At 39.9% G+C, this 20,163-nt stretch overlaps 1 protein-coding gene across 1 annotated transcript; it reads left to right on the top strand.

Moving 5' to 3' along the window:
- Window positions 1-15,957: 15,957 nt before the first annotated feature.
- Window positions 15,958-17,046, top strand: LOC101843281 (olfactory receptor 1F12). Its single transcript, XM_005086685.4, has one exon. It carries the CDS (start codon window positions 16,105-16,107, stop codon window positions 17,044-17,046), a length of 942 nt encoding a protein of 313 aa, XP_005086742.1. The 5' UTR covers window positions 15,958-16,104.
- Window positions 17,047-20,163: the final 3,117 nt, after the last annotated feature.

Below are 20,163 nucleotides of genomic sequence, written 5' to 3'. Positions count from 1 at the left end.
AAAAGCCACTTAATTTGAGGATAATTTGCTGTATACTTACATTGGTACTTTGGAGCATTGCATTGTTGTAAAGTGGACACTTCCTCTGTCTTGCCTTATACCCACAATCTGTTTTTTCTAACTCAGCTCAGCATTAAACACACACTGTATCTGTATATTTTGCAGTCTAGGGTGTAACAAATGCTGGTTTTCTTCGTCACAGTTTTGCCTGCAGAAGATTTTTTTTAAAGATTTATTTATTTATTTTAAAGATTTATTTATTTTTATATTAATTGGTGCCTTGCCTGCATGTATGTCTGTATGGTGATGCCAGATCCTCTAGAATTGGAATTACAGACAGTTGTGAGGTACCATGTGGGTGCTGAGAATTGAACCTGGGTCCTTTGGAAGAGCAGCCAATACTTTTAACCACGGAGCCGTTTCTTCAGCTCCAAAGATAGATTTTTATTGTAGCAGCTCAGCATGCTTTCTTTTCGTATTAAGAACATAGCTCTAAAAAAACAAACAAACAAAAAAAGACCATAGCTCTATGATGACAATTAGGGTAGTCACCAATATGATTACAGGAGAAGGCCAGTTCAGGTACCCCGTCCACTATTGCTAGGAGTCTCTCTCCATGATGACCATCCTTATGGATTCCTGGGAATTTCCCTAACACCAGATTTCTCCCCAACCCCATAGTGGCTTCCTCTACCCAAATATCTTTCATTGCTCTCCCTTTCTGTCCCTCCCCCAACTGGACCACCCTGTTCCCTCATGTTCTCATCCCCCATCCCCTCTTCTCTACCCCCCCACTGCCACCAGTTTACTCAGGAGAAAAAAAAAGACCATAGCTATCACCTTCTCACTTAGGGAATATCTTTGTCTTTAGCAAGTCTCTTTTTCACTTTGTCAGGTTGAATACTCTTGAACTTTGAAGCAATTATAAAATAAAACAGGGTTGGCTTGAAGACAAGTACTGCAATATTATGGCAGTCCATCCCATAATCAGTAGAGCTACTAAGTGACCAATGGTTGGTAATACACAGAGTGTATATATACTAAAAAATGGTTGGTTCTTGAGCCAAGAAGGTCAGCATAAGACACAGAGAGATGTCATCACTACTCACAATAGCACCAAATTGAAAACCTATGGGTTGTTTGCTGCTGCTTGTTTTCACAAAAACTTAAATGGCAGAAAGCAACCTGAACTTGAGTTGAATACTGATAATCTGCCCAGATAGATCATCCTTGCCATGAAAGTGGAAATAAGCACAGTATAATTTAAGTTTACATTGACAAATTGAAAACTTAAGAGTTCTTAAAAATGGCCAATGTATATAGAAATTTGCTGTATTCTAGAGCTACATGAAAATCTCAGATATATAGTAAAAAACTTTCCAAAGATAGAATGAAAAATGCAGTTTTACTGTGTTTACAAAACAAGGCCTCTCTAGGGAAAAGGATCTTTCTTGTCTCTTTATTACAGTTTCTCCTATTAGGACATCTGGAGTTGGGAAGATGACCCAGTGGGTACCATGCTTACTGGGAAACCCATCACCATGTAAAAGTTTCACATTAGCATGATGGGCAACTTCTATGATCTCAGCTCTGTAGGATGGAAATGGAGAATCCCAGGGTCTTACTGACCAGCCAGACTAGCTAAAATGACGAGTTCCAGGTAGAGGAAGAAATCTTGCCTCAAAATAAATAAATAAAGTAGAGAAACAACTGAAGAAAACATCCCAACATTATCCTCTTACCACACACTTGCTCACAAGCATACACAAAAAGACACTTGACAAAATTTGAAGCAAATTTTGAGTTCAAGACCAGTCTTAACTACATGAAACACCACTAGAAAATGAAGGAGGAAGAGACATAAGAGGAGAAGGAAGAAAGGAGGAGACAAAAAGGGAAAGGCAAAGTGCTAAAGAAGTTTTAAGTGGGATTAGAATTTGCATAGGAGAACTGAATGGACACTGTAGAGATTTAAATACATTTCTATCTACAGGAACTCTCCATGATGACCACACAATGGACACTGTAGACATTTAAGTACGTTTCTATCTGCAGGAACTCTCCATGATGACCACACAATGGACACTGTAGACATTTAAATACGTTTCTATCTGCAGGAACTCTCCATGATGACCGCACAATGGACACTGTAAAGATTTAAGTACGTTTCTATCTCCAGGAAAACTCATGATGACCACACAATGGACACTGTAGAGATTTAAATACATTTCTATCTGCAGGAACTCTCCATGATGACCACACAATGGACACTGTAGACATTTAAGTACATTTCTATCTGCAGGAACTCTCCATGATGACCACACAATGGACACTGTAGAGATTTAAGTACGTTTCTATCTGCAGAAACACTCATGATAACCACACAATGGACACTGTAGACATTTAAATATGTTTCTATCTACAGGAACACTCATGATGACCACACAATGGACACTGTAGAGATTTAAATACATTTCTATCTGCAGGAACTCTCCATGATTACCACACAATGGACACTGTAGACATTTAAGTATGTTTCTATCTGCAGGAACTCTCCATGATGACCACACAATGGACACTGTAGATATTTAAGTACGTTTCTATCTGCAGGAACTCTCCATGATGACCACACAATGGACACTGTAGACATTTAAATACGTTTCTATCTGCAGGAACTCTCCATGATGACCGCACAATGGACACTGTAAAGATTTAAGTACGTTTCTATCTCCAGGAAAACTCATGATGACCACACAATGGACACTGTAGAGATTTAAATACATTTCTATCTGCAGGAACTCTCCATGCTGACCACACAATGGACACTGTAGACATTTAAGTACGTTTCTATCTGCAGGAACTCTCCATGATGACCACACAATGGACACTGTAGAGATTTAAGTACGTTTCTATCTGCAGAAACACTCATGATAACCACACAATGGACACTGTAGACATTTAAATATGTTTCTATCTACAAGAACAGTCATGATGACCACACAATGGACACTGTAGAGATTTAAATACATTTTTTATCTGCAGGAACTCTCCATGATGACCACACAATGGACACTGTAGACATTTAAGTACGTTTCTATCTGCAGGAACACTCATGATGACCACACAATGGACACTGTAGAGATTTAAATATGTTTCTATCTGCAGGAACTCTCCATGATGACCACACAATGGACACTGTAGACATTTAAGTACGTTTCTATCTGCAGGAACTCTCCATGATGACCACACAATGGACACTGTAGAGATTTAAGTACGTTTCTATCTGCAGGAACACTCATGATAACCACACAATGGACACTGTAGAGATTTAAATACATTTTTTATCTGCAGGAACTCTCCATGATGACCACACAATGGACACTGTAGACATTTAAATATGTTTCTATCTGCAGGAACACTCATGATGACCACACAATGGACACTGTAGACATTTAAGTACGTTTCTATCTGCAGGAACTCTCCATGCTGACCACACAATTGACACTGTAGAATTTTAAATACATTTCTATCTGCAGGAACTCTCCATGCTGACCACACAATTGACACTGTAGACATTTAAATATATTATCTGCAGAAACTCTCCAAGATGACCACACAACGGACATAAAAATTCTAGCTCTGCTTTGGGAACATTGTCCTCCTGAGAAAACACACACACCTTGAAAGGATTCTCAACAGACCATATGAGGATCCACACTTTTCTTTTACAATTAACAGTGAGCAGGATTGAAATTCAAATTTAAAGTGGGAAGCAAGGTGGCTCAGCAGGTAAAGGTGTCTGTGCCCAATATTGACCACCTGAGTTTGAGCCCTAGAATTCACATAGTAGGAAAAATGGTCTCCACCAGTTGTTTTCTGACTCCTCTCTCTCTCTCTCTCTCTCTCTCTCTCTCTCTCTCTCTCTCTCTCTCTCTCTGGGTGTGTGTGTATGTGTGTGTCTGAATGAATGATTACATGAATAAATGAATGTTAAAAAAGTCTCTTGGAATCCAAAAGCCCAAGACAAATTCTAGGCTTCTTCTTTTTTCATTATTTTTTATTACAGTTTTTTAGAAAAGAGCTTGCTTCACATGTCAATCCCAGCTCCCTCTCCCTCCCCTCCTCCCGTCTCCCCTCCACCATCCCCTCCCCCATCCTCCCACCCTGTCCCCACTCCCTTCCACATAGGGGATATCCAGAGTCTGTCATTTTGCTCAGGGAAGGGTCCAGGCCCTCCCCCAAGAGTCCAGGCTGAGAGAGCATCCCTCTTTGTGTTATGGACATATGAAGTCTATCTGAATGCCAGGTATAAATACTGATCTACTGCCCAGAGCCCCATAGGTTGCCCAGGCCTCTTCACTAACTCTTACATTCAGGGGGTCTGGATCAGTCCCATGCTGGCCTCCCAGCTGTCCATCTGGGTCCAAGAGCTCCCTCCTGTTCAGGTCAGCTGTTTCTGCTGGTTTCATCAGCCCATTCTTTATCCATTTGCTCATCACTCCTCTCTCTGTGTCACTGGGTTCCAGGGGTTCCATTCAGTGTTTAGCTGTGGGTGTTTGACTCTGCTTCCATCTGTCACTGGATGAAGATTCTAGGATGGCATATAATGTAGTCATCAAATTCATTATCAGGGATAGGCATTTAAGGTAGCCTCTCCACTATTGCCTAGTTTGCCAGTTGGTGTCATACTTGTAGATCGCTAGAGGTCTCACTGGTGCCAGATCTCTCTTCAAACCTATAATGACTCTCTCTATTATGGTATTTCTCATCCTGTTCTCCCTTATTCTTTCCCCAACTCAACCTTCTTGCTCCCCCATGACTTACTCTCTCCTCCTCTTCTCCCCCTCTCTTTTTCCCAGCTCCCACTCCCTCCCACCCCACCCCACCATGCTCCCAATGTGTTCAGGACATCTTGCCTCATTCCTCTTCTCTGGGGTACCATGCATATCTGTCTTAGGTTCTTTCCTGTTTCTTAATATAAACTGAATTTGAACATGTGAGATTTTAGAGGCAAAGGCTAGCACCTGTTTTCACGATGCCATGAGTGAAAAGTATAGGGATGATTTTCTGGTGTATCACTATAAAAATTTTAAAAAGAGAGATGCCCATTCTTCTCCCCCTGGGCTCCACACTACGGCCCACAGCCCTGCAGCTTTACTCAACTCCGGAGTAGTTCTAAGAACTCCAGGTAAGACACCACCCACCACCCACCCGTTAACACTCCTTAAAACCTGCCCAAGGACCACAGATGGTACCCCTTTCCTTTGGCTACTTATCCTGCCATACAACTTCAGAAGCAGATCAGCTTTACCAGAGGCCAGGCCAGATCTAGGGATCCCAGGGAAGGCACTGCCCACCACCTGATAATACTCCTTAAAACCTGCGCAACAACCCTAAACTGTACCCCCTGCCCAGGACTCCACACCAGGCCCCACAGAGCAGGGAACCTTATGGAGTACATGGTGGAACTAGGAACCCCAAACAAGATACTGCCCACTAAACCCCAGACCTGTATGCACGCGCATGCGCGTGTATACACACACACACACACACACACACACACACACACAGCCTCATATCCTAGCCTACAACTTCAGAAGAATTCCACTTTACAAGAGGTCAGGTCAGATCTAGAGACTCCAGACTTTCATTTCACCAGAGGCGAGGACAGTTCTAGGAACCCCAAACTGCATCCCCTCTCCTGGGCTCCATATACTTACCTATAACTTTGGAAGAGAACTTTGGCTTTATCAGAGGCCAGTCTGGATCTAGGGACCCCAGCACCAAAAATCCCAGAAGGGACACACTACTGGATCCAAAGACTCACTAGTCACCAGAATTCTTGAACATGTGGGTCAGAAGACCAGAAGGCAAAGAGAAACCAAGGAGCAAAACACTCATCCAGCAAAGACAAACACAGGAATCAACACCTGGACCTATAATCATCCCGAATTCAGATGCCTAAAAGTCAGTGTAAGAACATAAAACAGAAAGGGAAATATGTCATCATCAGAGCCCAGCTATCCTATAACAGCAAGATCTGAAATGACTTTATGAAGGTGATAGAGTTCCTTAAAGAGGATATAAAAAATCCCTTAAAGAAATTGAGAAAAAGGCAAACAAAAAATCTGAAGAAATCCATAAATTCCTAAAGACAACCCAAGAAAAAGCAAACAGATGAAGAAAACTGTTCAAGACCTGAAAATGAAAATAGAAGTAATAAAGAAAACACAAAGGGAATCCTGGAAATGGAAAGTATGGGTAAGCAAACAGGAACTACAAATGCAAGCATCACCAACAGAATACAGGAGATAGAAGAGAGAATCTCAGGCATTGAAGACACGCTAGAGGAAATAGATTCATCAAAGAAAACGTCAAATCTAAAGAGTCTTAGCACAAAACATCCAGGAAATCTGGGACATTATGAAAAGAGTAAACATAAGAATAATAGGAAAAGAAGAGAGGAAACCCAGCTCAAAAAACCCAGAGAATATATTAACAAAATCATAGAATAAAATTGTCCAATCTAAAGAAGGAAATGTCTACAAAGGTACAAGCTTACAGAACACCAAATAGATTGGATCAGAAAAGAAAATCCCCTTGCCACAAAATAATCAAAACACTAAACATCTCAATTTGACTTTCTTTTCTCCATCTATTGTGATTAACAGTTTTGTTGGGTATAGTCCTGTGGCCTGGCATCAGTGGTCTGCACTGATGGTTAATTCCTGGTTTTTTGTTATTATTGGTGTGTGTGTGTGTCTGTGTGTGTGTGTGTGTGTGTGTCTGTCTGTCTGTGTGTGTGTGTGTGTGTGTGTGTGTGTGTGTGTGTGTGTGTGTTTCCCTTCTTTGGGTTTTGCTGGTATGATATTATCTATTGCCTGTTTTGGGGAGGTATAGCTAACTTCCTGGGGTTGGAGTTTTATTTCTAGTACTGATTAATTCCAGGCTATTAACACTACTCTTGGCTAGCCTCCAGAACATGATGGTAAAACTCTATTGTTGAAGACACACATAGTTGAATCACAGAATATGGAGAAATCAATCTCACACAGCTGTGAACCTAGAAAACTACAGTGACTGACCTAACAAGATATATTCACTTGTGTAATAGTGGCACAATGGTTATGGGAGTAACCAGTAACTTTATGTTTGGGTCTAAGAACTGTTCCATGAGGTGGAAACCATACCTTACATTATTAAAAGAGCTATGAATTTGTGACTAAGGATAGCCCTATGGAAGAACCCAATACTGTTATTCTGAAATGGACATAGTGTTATAAAGTCTCCTAATACCTTATTGGTATACCAATAAATCAAATCATCTCTCAACCCTCATCAAAGAAGCTATTTCTTGCAGTAGATGGCAATTAACACTGAGACTCTCAACTGGTCAACATGCAAAGAATAAGAGACTATGGGGTAGGGTTGCAGAGATGGTTCAGTGGCTAAGACCTTCTCCTGCAGCTGCCAAGTCAGTCTGTAGGATGAGGTCCCTGCCTAGCCTTGAATTTAATAAAGAAACCTTGTGCTTGCATTCAGTGAGTTGGCTCCTTGGTGGTCTCTCCTGGGGTCTTTTGGACTGGGCATAACACATGGCATCCCAGAAACTGTGATAAATTATCTCTTCACTCAGCTCAATTACATTTCAACTTTTTCTTCACATTTCTTCTTTAGCATGGATGTTATTATGAAGTATAGTTTAGAGCTAGCAAGACCACTCAGCAGTTATGAACTTTTGCTGCTCTTCCAGAGGACCAAGATTCAGTTCCCAACATCCATATGAAGAAGCTCTCACAACTGTAACTATAGCTCCAATTTAATATGCCACCATGTGGGGTTCTTTCAGTTATCTTTCTCTTATTAGGTTCTAGTTTACACTTGATTGACTGTGATCTCAGAGTTCACATTGTACTATTTCCATTTCTTTAATTTATGAAAGTATGTTTATAGTTGAGAATATGAACTCTCTCCTTGCATATCCCATATGAATTTGAATAAAATGCATACTCTCACATTCTTCAGTAAATAGTCTATAGCACCAAGTGTGATACAGTTAATTGATAGTGCCACTGAATTCAGGTACGTCCTAACTTACCTTCTCTCTTCTAGAACTGTCTACAATGATATCAATATCATAATAAGTCCTGTTTGTCAGTTTGACTATATGAAGAGACACTTAGAAATAGGCAAAGTAAATTTTAGGGCACGTGCATGAGGGTACTTTCAGAGAAGATTGACATATCAGTTAGTAAAGATCAATTCTGATATGGACAGCACTGTCCAGTAGGCTAGGGGCCTGGGTGAATCACTAAAACAAAAAAGAAGACCTCACATTCAAGCACACTTGGGCCTTTAACTGATACTTTTTTAAACTGTGGCCACAGACTCCATGTTTTCCAGCATCCTCAGCCTCTAAATGCAGACTTGCACTAGCATATCTCCACAGTGCTTCCAGATCTTCAAGTTGGGATTGCATCACTGGTCACTCTCACACTCTACCTGTTCTCACCCCTCCCTTTGGGGTAGTCATTGTAGGATTTGACAGCCTCTAATGCTATGAATCAGTCCAATAAATCCCTTCTCATAATTATATTTATTCTGTTGGTTCTATTCATTTGGAAGACCTTAATATAGGTATCTAGCCATCAGTGATAAAGTGATTGAATTATCTGACTATAATAGTAGATTCACTGATTTCATCTTACAGTTTGAACAATGTTTGCCTTATATAATTATAAAACTTTGTTTTAAATGTGTGCATTTGGGCTTCTTGCGTATTTAATCCTTGTATCATTTTACCACACCCCTCATTATCGCTGGTAATTTTTATGCTATCGACTTTTCTGTATCTGAATTAATATAGTCATTAGAACTATATGTTTCTATGCATGTATTCATAATCAGTGTGGGATATTTATCGATATTAGTTGGGCCTTAGCTTTGATCCACCCTATCACCCTCTATATTTTCACTGGCACATTTATATCATTGAGATTTATTTATATCATTATCATATATATCATAATTGGGAGGTATCTACCATATTTTCTAATGTTTTATCCTCATTGCTCTCATCCTTTGTTATTAAATTTGTTTTCTACCCTAACTTTGCCTTCTATTTTTTATTCAGCTTTTTTTTTAAATTTTACATACCAACCACAGTTTCCCCTCCCTCCTCTCCTCTCATTCCCTCCACCCAACTCTCTTATACTCCTCCCCCATCCACTCCTCCTCCAACTCCATTTAGATGGGGTAAGGCCTCCCATGGGAATCAACAAAGTATAGCTTATCAAGCTGAGGCAGGACCAAGCTCCTCCCACTTGCATCAAGGATGAACAAGGCATCCCACCATAGGGAATAGGTTCCAAAGAGCCAGCTCATGCATCAGAGACAGGTCCTGGTCCTACTGTTAGGAGCCCCACAAAAGGCCAAACTACACAACTGTCACACAAATACAGAGGGCCTAGGTCAGTCCCACGCTGGCTCCTTAGCTGTCGTTCCAGAGTCCATGAGCTCAGGTCAGCAGTCTCTATGGGTTTCCCCATCATGAACTTGACTCCCCCTTGCTCATATAATCCCTCCACCTTCTCTTCAACTGGATTCCCAGAGCTCTTGCCTTCTGTTTTTTCAAATGAACATTTTATATATCATGATGTTTTTCTGTATTACAATAATACATTTTATGATTGAAATATTTCATAATCTTGAACTGATACCCTAATGTTTGCATTATTCATCTACATGTGATTTAAATATGCTTTTCAAAATATTCCTTCACAGATGTATTAGTATCCTATAACAGCAAAAATATTCCTAATTCCTTCTTCCTGTCTCTTGTATCATTACTACAATTTATTCCACATATTCATAGGCATATATAATATGCATACTATGTGTATGTATACAGATATGCTATGTATCTATAAAAGAATGCATGGTTTCTGGGCATGTTTTTCAGTTGATAAAGCATGTGCCTAGCATGCATGAAGCACTATGTAAACTAAGGAGAGGGCACAGAACCATGATTCCGTTACTCAGAAGGTGGAAGCAAGAGGATCAGGAATTCAAAGTTATCCCCAGTTACATAGAGAGTTCAGGACCAGCCTGGGCTGCATGAGAGCTTCTCTTTAAAAAATGAATTGTTGATTCCCAAGGTTTAGATAAATATTCTCCAATGGCCTGTGTATTAAAAGCTTAGCCACTAGCTATGATGCTAATAGGAAGTGTTAGAACTTTTAAAAGGCAAGGTCTAGTGGGAGAAATTTGGGTAACTGGGGAATTTCTTTGCCGGAGATATTGGCTCGCTCTCTCCCCTTCCCCCTCTCCCTCCCTCTCCCCATCCCTCTCCCCATCCCTCTCCTCCTCTCCTTGCTCATCATATGAAGATCCCAAGCTATTCTGCTAAAAGATGTGGAACAATATTGCGGAGACATGGATAATGATTCACAGGACTAGGTTCAAATACAGGTTAAATATAATCTATTTTGGGGAGAGGTCACTTACACAAGAAGCAGATGGCCGGTGCAGGTTCCTGCTTTAAGGATCAGCACAAGCTGCTCCATGTAACCCGATGGGATGCAAGAGAGAGCACCAGCCTCGACCCCAGACCTAAAGCTCACTCTCCATCATGTTTGCACCTGTGACCACACCCAAATGGGCATTGTCAGTACTACAGGTACTTGTGGGGTGGATATCTCACTACACAATATCAAGCAGACCAGGACCAGTCATTCCAAGCTGACTTTATATCTATCTAAGTCATGTCAGAACTACTCAGTTTGGTATAGCTCAAATTTCTGAAACACCTAATTGCACAATATATAAATGATTAGTATTAAGCCATTTAGTTTTGCAGAAATTTGTTATACAGAAAACCACTTGCTGGTGTAGACCTTTTGACACCTAGAGTCATTTATCATAAAAATAGCAGCAGTAGGGATGTACCAAGCAAACTGACCCTCTTTTTCATGTGTATACAACATCCTGGAACAGAACATTTCCAAAATCCTTGGTTATCCCAGAAAAACCTATGCACTGAGCCTTTAAAGTCTCATTCTACTGTTACATTAGTACCGGTACCAGGGAATAGAATATATGATAAAATGCATGCATCCTTGACACATGTTCATGGTCTCATCTCCTGTGTCACAAAATTTGTCCTTGAATGTTAGGCACCATTGAAAGATCAGGCATTGGTAAGCTGGAGGAAGATATTGCTAACAGAATGCTTCATTCGGGTAATACAGAACCTACATTTAGGGAACTGGTCAACCCTACTAAAGAAACTTCACACAGTTGTGATGAAGGGAGATGAGCCACAACCCTCTTGGAAGCATACAAACAATCTCTAGATGTTTTCTCTGAGTCGCCCTGGGGAATCATCTTCCACAGTATTGTCCCTACAGTTACAATTGAGAAAACCACAAAGGAGATGAAGTAATTATTGCTGAAGTTTAGGGACCTTATCAAGATTGGAGCCCCACAGGGCACAAAGAAGCCATGAGCTTTAATAGGGAGAAGTCCTTTGGTCACTCTCATTTACCTGCACCATTTGTAATCTGCTTAAAAAATTGTCCCTTGCCTCAACTGTGTGCATTATAAGAAAAGGACAACAGTTTCACATTTTTTATTTTTCATTACCTCCAAGTAAGACTAAAAAATTCATTCATTCACTGAAGGAAATCATATGAGCACCTGGTAAGTGAATATTGGAAGTGAGCAGGGGAAGTGAGCAGATCTGGAAAATCAGGGAGAAAATATGTCATTTCTTAGACAAGTTCAGATTGTAGGTCAGGTCCCCACCTAAGCTATAGTTGGTAAGTAATAATCACCTGTGAAATACATTAATCATATCTGAAAATATGAAATCCGTGACTCTATAGAGGGATAGTGAAAAATGGACTCGATTTCAAGTCAAGTTCTATGTCACAGACTGTGAGAATAGTAGCTTAATGTCAGTGAGTGGGAGGTCAGTCCCCAGAATCACAAAAAAGAAAGGGAAAGAGAAGGGAAGGAAGAAAGGAATGAAGGAAAGGATGGAAGAAATGGAGGAAGGGAAGAAGAGAGGCAGGAGGAAGGGTGGCAAAGGGAAGGGAGGGAAGAAAGGAGAGAGGGAATAAGGGAGGAAGGAAGGGAGGGAGGAAGAAAGGAAGGAGGAAAAATATAAAATATATTTCCTGCAAAGTAAGAACATGATATACATGTGACAATACTCAAAATGAAGACATAAAATTAGAAGGTTGCTGTGGTTATTAGCAAATGATGAAAATGTGTGGTGCCGCACAGAGTGCTGGATAGTGGTGATTACTTTGTTTTCCATCTTGGTGAAGAATTAATGATTAACTTAATAACTGCAGAATTTATTCAGTTGACTTTGTGTTCTCTTCATTGTTTTATACTAGTAAAAAAAAACACTCTGTCTTGAGGAAAAGTGAATTGGTGTTGCCTTTAATGAACAGTGATCATTTTATTACCCTTTAAGTCTTAGCATGACAACATATGACTCTGCAGCAGAAGTGTCTACAGCATAGTTCTACTTCTTCATGTGTACCATAAATTATTGAGAATTTGTAGGATGGTGTTGTAAAATAAACCTTTTGCATTCTCTGTAAGCAACTACTTGGATATTTAGATGCACTCTAGCAGAATCATACTAAGCTAAAGATAATCACTAATAATAGGCATGAATAAAAATATGGGAGTTAGTACTAGAAAAAGATTAGCTGTTGTTGACACTTGTAAATAAACAACAATGAGTATGTATTTAGCCTAAACCATAATCATAATGAAGGCACATCTGTCTTCAGAACTAATTGGAATTAGAATCTAATTCAGTATTAGGTCAAAAGTATGCAGAAAGATTAAGGCACGAGGCATAGATGAGTACACTGTAATTTTTCATCTTTTTATAAATCTGCTTTTTTTCTTACCTCTCTGCAAGCAGGTGTCCTGTTGTATGTAGTCCACACAGCCTAAAGTGACCATAGTTCAAATCTTAAATATTCATACCTCCTCTATCTAAGAACTAACCCTGTTTCACCTGGCCAGTCCCTGCCTTAAAGCAAAGTCTCCCAGGCAATAGAGTAGAGACTTGTATAGAAGAAAAGAGAAAATAAGTATTGTATTCTCTTGGAACCTTTTCTTGTAAGTCAAACTAAAGGATTCACACACTAGAAGTAGTTACTCTCAAGGCAGAGAATATTAAAACTAATATCCCAAATGGAGCTGATACCCCAAATGGAGAAAGGGGCTGGTGCTGTGTAGTCCAAAGGCTGCCTGTTAGCCATGAGTGTGGAAGGAGTGAGGCCACTGTCATTGAGTTTGCAGATGCAGGCCCTGGTGGAACAGTAGCAAGAGCAGACTGGTTTAGAACAGAAAAGAAGAGGGCAAGCAGCTCATAAGAAAACTTCCTGGGATCATAAATGAAATCATGCTAAGAGGTAAAGGCAGCCATTTGGGACAATGTGATGTGGAAATGGAGAAAGGCACAAGAAGAAACCTTCCATAAATTTGTATTTTATTAATTTTGCTTCCTGCAAAGTGCACAGTTTGCCTTTCTCCTCCTCATCTGTGGTCTCTTTAGAGACTATTGTGAAAAATCATACCCCTTATGCTCTTGCAATACACTAGAGAACATCTATTCAACTAAAATTTTAAGTGCTATGTGGAAGAACTGCCAAGTGATCCAAGTGATATAGTACTAATAAAACATATGCTTCCTGAAAGCATATCTGTCTTTTAGATATAGCATGAGAGCAATTGGAAGAGTAGGTTGGTATTTTACCTACTGTGTTAAGCCTGTGGGTTGTAGAAAGAAGTTTTAATTATTTCTGGGGGTTCCCAGGAAATTGTCACAGACTAGATATCCCCTATGTGGAAGGATTTGGCAATAGGGTGGGAGGGTCGGGGGGGAAGGGGAGTACGGAAGGAGGGGAGGGAGAGGGAACTGGGATTGACATGTAAAACAAGCTATTTAAAATTAAAATAAAAATGATAAAAAAGATTCTAGACTGTATAAAGAAAAGAAAAAAAAAGAAAAACAAATGTATGATCTGGGTGTTGGTAGTGCATGCCTTTAATCCCAGCACTTGGGAGGCAGAGGCAGGGGGATCTCTGTGAGTTCCAGGCTAGCCTGGTCTACAGAGCGAGTTCCAGGACAGCCTCCAAAGCAATACAAAGAAACTCCATCTCGAAAAACCAAAAAAGAAAGAAAAACAAATGTATCATGCTCACACGAAAATAGATGAGCTAGTGGTCATCATGTTAAATGAATTAAATCAGACTCAGAAAGACAAATAAATACTGTGTTTTCTCCCAAGCAGAAATTGGACTATGAGAAGAGAGGAGTGTTTAAAGGGAGTGGAGACAAGAGACAGTAATGCCATAAAAGCAAAGGGGATATTATTTGTGAGACCATCAAGAAAGAAAGAAAGGGAATTGAGCAAGGCAGTAAGGATGTGATTAAGAACAAAGTATAATGATGATATATGTATGAAATGTCATAAAGAAACCCATTTCTTTATATACTAACTGAAAAATTAATTGCAAAAAAATCAGAATAGTTTAAGAAGAAAAATGGACAAACCTTTTAGATTGAAGGATAATCCTCCAGGAGGGATGAAGTGGAACTCACAAAGGGAGGACTCCGGCAGCCTCCAAAACAATACAGAGAAACTCTGTCTCGTAAAACCAAAAAAAAAAAAAAAAGGAAGAAGAAGTTGATTGCGGTCATCTAGGGCAGAGACAGTATCTAATTGAACAACGCAACCCATGGGTGATGGGACCCACCCATGACTGGAGCCAACAGGTGACTGGAGCCCACAGGTGATGGGGTCCACAGGTGATGGGGTCCACCAATGATGGGGTCCACAGGTGATGGGACCCACAGGTGATGGGACCCACAGGTGACCATGCCAACAGGTGACTGAAGTCCACAGGTGATCGGATCCACAGGTGACTGAAGCCCACAGGAGACTGGGGCCCACAGATGACTGAAGCCCACAGGTGATGGGGTCCACAGATGACTGGGCCCACAAGCCCATTATCTAGAATCTTTCTGCTCTTGCAAAATCAAGTGTTTTCTTAATACAATTGTCTTTGGTGAAGAACTCTTGTGTTACTACATTGTTTTCTACAATTCCCAGAAGTGCAGTCACTGAAGTAATACTATGATGATACTTGGTGTGCATGAGCCCCTTGTTTGCAGTTAGTTAAAACATCATAAAAACATTTGAAGTAAACCTTTACACCCATGTTCTCCTTTAGCTTTATCTATACCCATTGTACAGTCACATGTGCTATATAACTATTAGACTTATTTAATTTTTTGGTTTGTAGTTCAAGTAAACCACATTGGAGGCTTAACTTCATAGATTTGTTGAGAAATGAATTTATTTTTATTTTGAATCTTAAGGAGATGAGCTACTTAAAACCTCAGCTTACATACTCTAAATGATAGATAGGTATCTGACTGGTTTTCATGGTGATGGACAAATATCTGGGGAAGAGAATCTCACTCAAATATCAGTGTTGGGAAAGGGGCCATTAATCATGTCAGACCTATGGATGTGTTTGAACACAGCAGATAGTCAGGCAGCCACACACAGTGCTGATTGTATAAGAGGAGTCTAGGGGAAGAAATGGTTGTGAAAAGTTTAGGAGCATAATTTGATATTTACAGGGGGGAGAAGAGGAAGAGAAGATAGGGTAATTTAGTGAATATAAGTAAACCAGGCTTGAATAGAAATGTCATAATGAATCATCTTACTTTGTATAACTCAGATACATTAATAAAAAATGAGCAGTAAAAAAAACCTCGGCCTACTGAACAGGGAGAGATGAAGACACAAAAGCTCTCTAATGATGTGAGCTTAAAGCAAAAGAAGATAGGCATAAAGACACCAAATGAGGTAGAAATGCATACTCAGTGTTCACTGACGTTTGGCAGAGAGCATCAAAGAAGAGACAGAATGGCCTAAAAGAAGACCATTTGGTAAAGGGACTAAGACTGGGTTGATACTTAAAGAAAAAAATACCAAGGGGAGTCATGATTTACCAAATGAAACTTTATTCTCTCTAAAGTTCTTCATACAGGTACATCCAATGGAAACAGAAAACCAAACCAGAATCTCTGAGTTTCTCCTTCTGGGCTTCTCAAGTTGGCCAGGGCAGCAAGGGCTCCTCTTTGCACTCTTCCTGTGTCTCTACTTAACAGGACTATTTGGAAACCTACTCATCTTGCTAGCCATTGGCTCAAACAATCATCTCCACACACCCATGTATTTTTTCCTTGCCAATTTGTCCTTGGTAGACCTCTGCCTTCCTTCAGCTACAGTGCCCAAGATGTTACTGAACATCCAAACCAAGTCTCAATCTATCTCCTACCCTGGATGCCTGGCTCAGATGTATTTCTGTATGATGTTTGCTAACATGGACAATTTCCTTCTTACTGTAATGGCATATGACCGTTATGTGGCCATCTGCCATCCTTTGCACTATTCCACCATTATGACCCCATGCCTCTGCACCTCTCTGGTGGCTTTGTCTTGGGTCATTGCCACTTTGAATCCTCTCTTGCATACTCTCATGATGGCCCAACTGCATTTCTGTTCTGAAAACATCATCTACCATTTCTTCTGTGACATCAATTCTCTCCTCCCTCTCTCTTGTTCTGACACCAGTCTCAATCAACTGATGGTTTTGTTTGTGGTGGGACTGATCTTTGTGGTACCATCAGTGTGTATTTTAGCATCCTATGGTCGCATTGTCTCTGCTGTGATGAAAATTAATTCTATTCAAGGAAAACTGAAGGCATTCTCAACCTGTGGATCTCACCTTGCCTTAGTTGTTCTCTTCTATGGTGCCATCGCAGGAATCTATATGAGTCCTTCATCCAGTCATTCAACTGAAAATGACTCAGCTGCATCAGTGATTTTCATGGTTGTAACCCCTGTATTGAATCCCTTCATTTATAGCTTAAGGAACAGTGAGCTGAAGGGGACGTTTAAAAAGATTCTTGGCCAAAGCAAGATGCTTTCCCAGTGATTTACACTTCTCTGAGAGGAGTCCAATGGGCAGGAAAGCCAGCTGACATCATTATTTTTATTGTCAGTTTAAAAGCTATCATTAAATACTTAATGAAACTTGTCATCAACCTCAATTTGCTACATAATCTAAAACTGACATAACCACAGATCTTATCCATTTGAGCACCATAATATGTTATTGCTGCAGACAAATATGCAGATCTTAAATCCCTGAAAAATCACAATAAAGTATGAAATCAACATTTGACTGTATCATTAAGGCGTCCAAATTACCAGGTGTGATGGTGCACACCTGTAATCCCAGAACTCAGGAGACAGAGGTAGAAGGATAATTAAAAGTTTGAAGCCAGCCTGGTCTATATATTGAGTTCCAGGCCAGGTTATATAATGGAATCTTCTCTCCAAAAAAAGGGAAGGAAGGAAGGAAGGAAGGAAGGAAGGAAGGAAGGAAGGAAGAAAAGAAAGAAAAAAGCTAACATTCCAAATTAACAGAGGTATATGCCACAGGAGGTACAGAATTACTCCTTTCCCCTGGACTCAATGCCTCTTATAGTGGGCAGAAGTGACAGAAGTATATAAGCAAATTGTCCTGAATGAAAAAGCATTAAAAGATAAAGACACTATTATGAAAGGCTCATTTTGGAAGGACAATATGAACTCAAATGATGAAGAGATTGGTGAGGCCAAAGAAATCAGGTGAAGTTGCAAAAGACAGCACTTAATCTGAATCATCAAGAAGCCAAAAAGGAAATATTTAATACATTGGCAGAAAGAGTTCGAAACCTATGAAGCAACAAACGTAGTATCTATAATGTACACTCATGGTAGCCATCTTTACACAGGAAAGCATGTAGGCAAGATGTGTAGGTAGGAGCATGGCATTTAAAAATAATGATGTTGAATAAAGTAACCTGTATGGAGTGAAAATTCACCTAAGAGATTGATGAAAATGGCTATTGGATAGTCATTAGGGTGCTTTATATTTACTTTATATATTTATACTTTATAAATATATACTTTATATAAATATATACTTTATAAATATATATTTATATTTTATATATGCTTTACATATTAGGATGCTATACATTCTTGGATGATGTTACACACATCTTTCTATAACTGCTTCATTTTCATGTATAAAAATGCAGAACTTGGGCAAGGGTCTCATGGAGCCCAACACTTAGGAGGCAGTGGCAGGAGGATCTTTGTGAGTTCAAGACCAACCTGGTCTATATATATGGTGACTCATGTTTGTAATCTCAGTACTAGAGAGACTGAGGCAGGAGCATCAGGAGTTTAAGGCAAGCCTGGGCTACAGAGTGAGTCTGTGAACAACTTGAGCTACATGAGACCCTATGTCAAATGAATTAATGAAATAGATATTGATACAACTCATTGTTAAAAGTTTAAAGAAACCAATAGAAAAATAAACAAAGATATGAACAGTTATACCATAGTAAGAGAAATACATAGAAAGGAAAACATATTTTGAGACAGGCTCTCACTACATGGCCGTGGCTTGCCTGGCACTCATTATGTAGACTATACTGGCCTCAGACTCACAGAGGTCTGCCTACCTCTGTCTCCTGAGTGCTGAGACTAAAGACATGCACATCACATCCCACTAGCAAAAAATATTTTAAGCACCTAGTTTCATTAGTAATCATAATAATTTATCATACCTATTTAATTCAAATTAATAAATCTTTCAAGCCAATCATTGAAGAGTACTAATAAATAGTATTGCATAAGCCTGAGCAATGGGATCACAAATTAGACAGACATTCTGTAAGAGACAAGGTTTCCTACTCATATATTCCACCCAGTAATTCTACTCCTTGAAGAAATGCTTCTGCATACATTACAAGAAGATTCATAGAAGCAGATGTTCTGTATGTACATACACTGATCTATGATAGCCACTCTTTCTATTTGAATTGAGTGAGTATATTAATGACACCACCCCCCATCCACTTCCCAGGGAGGGTTCCCATGAGTGTTCTTAATGTGGGCAAAATTTGTCATCATTTAAAAACTCCAACCAACTTAAACTCTAACCAAAGAATATGAGTAAAATAGTCCCTTCTAATTTAGTTCAGTTTTGAAAGAAGAATCAACTGTTACTTCAAAAGGCTTTAACCTGGTGTGTTGTCTTATGTTTATAATCCCAACACTTAGGAAGGCAACGCAGGAGATTTGCCCTGAATTTGAGTCCAGTTAGGGTTATAAAGAGACTCTGTCTTTAAAACAAAAAGAGAAAAAGAAAGAAAGGAAGGAAGTTAGGAAGGAGGAAGAGAAGAAGGAAGGAAGAAAGGAAGGAAGGAAGGAAAAGAAAGAGAAAGACAAGCCCTTTCGTTGTTTCATTTGTGACCTGTGACCCAAGCTTGCCGATTCCTGATTGAACGCTACCTCTACCATCTGTTCTAGATTTTCGCTTGGTCATTCAATATATGACATTAGGCAAGACATTCAAATTTCTTCTGCCTCATTTCCCCCATATGAGAATTGAAACCCACCAGCTCTGTTTTGACAACTTAAAATAGATAATAAATCATTTTGAAAGTAAAAAGTAAACGAATGTTGATTGTTTACCTCCCGCCGTTACTAATAACCTAAATATACTCTTTAGATCTTAAGACGGGGTGTAGTTATTTTGTGAAACTTTTGTTTTTTCCAATGGTAAGAGTATCAGTCAAGGGGAAAGCAGTGGTCACTGTGAACTGTACTGTAAAGGCTTACATTCTTTAATTTGAAATGAATGTTGGAAACGGAGTTATTCATAAGCATTAACAGGAATCTAAGCACAGGTAATTTAAGTGGAATAAAGAGAAATTCGTTAGGCATAGAAAGCGCCCTCCTGAACCCAGCCGAGATCTGTCATCGGCCACCCAGCCCTTACCCTCGCCAGCTAAAGTCCGAGGCTGGCCAGGCGCAGAAGTTTTGACACTCCTCGGAATGTCCACAGTTCCCAGCAGCAACAGCAAAGCCATCCATCCACCTGGAGCTGCTGACAGCCAGGAGGCGCGGCGCTCCATCCCTTCGCCGGCCGACCATAGAGCTGTCAGACCTCCGTGCTTCCTAGAGAGCTTCCGGAAGTGGCTGTGGGGCAAGA

The sequence above is a fragment of the Mesocricetus auratus genome, unplaced genomic scaffold (genome assembly GCF_017639785.1).
Source record: "Mesocricetus auratus isolate SY011 unplaced genomic scaffold, BCM_Maur_2.0 Super-Scaffold_100013, whole genome shotgun sequence".
In the NCBI taxonomy this organism is placed as follows: domain Eukaryota; kingdom Metazoa; phylum Chordata; class Mammalia; order Rodentia; family Cricetidae; genus Mesocricetus; species Mesocricetus auratus.
This window is presented reverse-complemented; position numbering and strand designations above follow the sequence as displayed.

Coding starts and splice junctions, on each gene's coding strand:
- LOC101843281 (XM_005086685.4), top strand. CDS start 16,105: ATGGAAACAGAAAACCAAACCAGAATCTCTGAGTTTCTCCTTCTGGGC.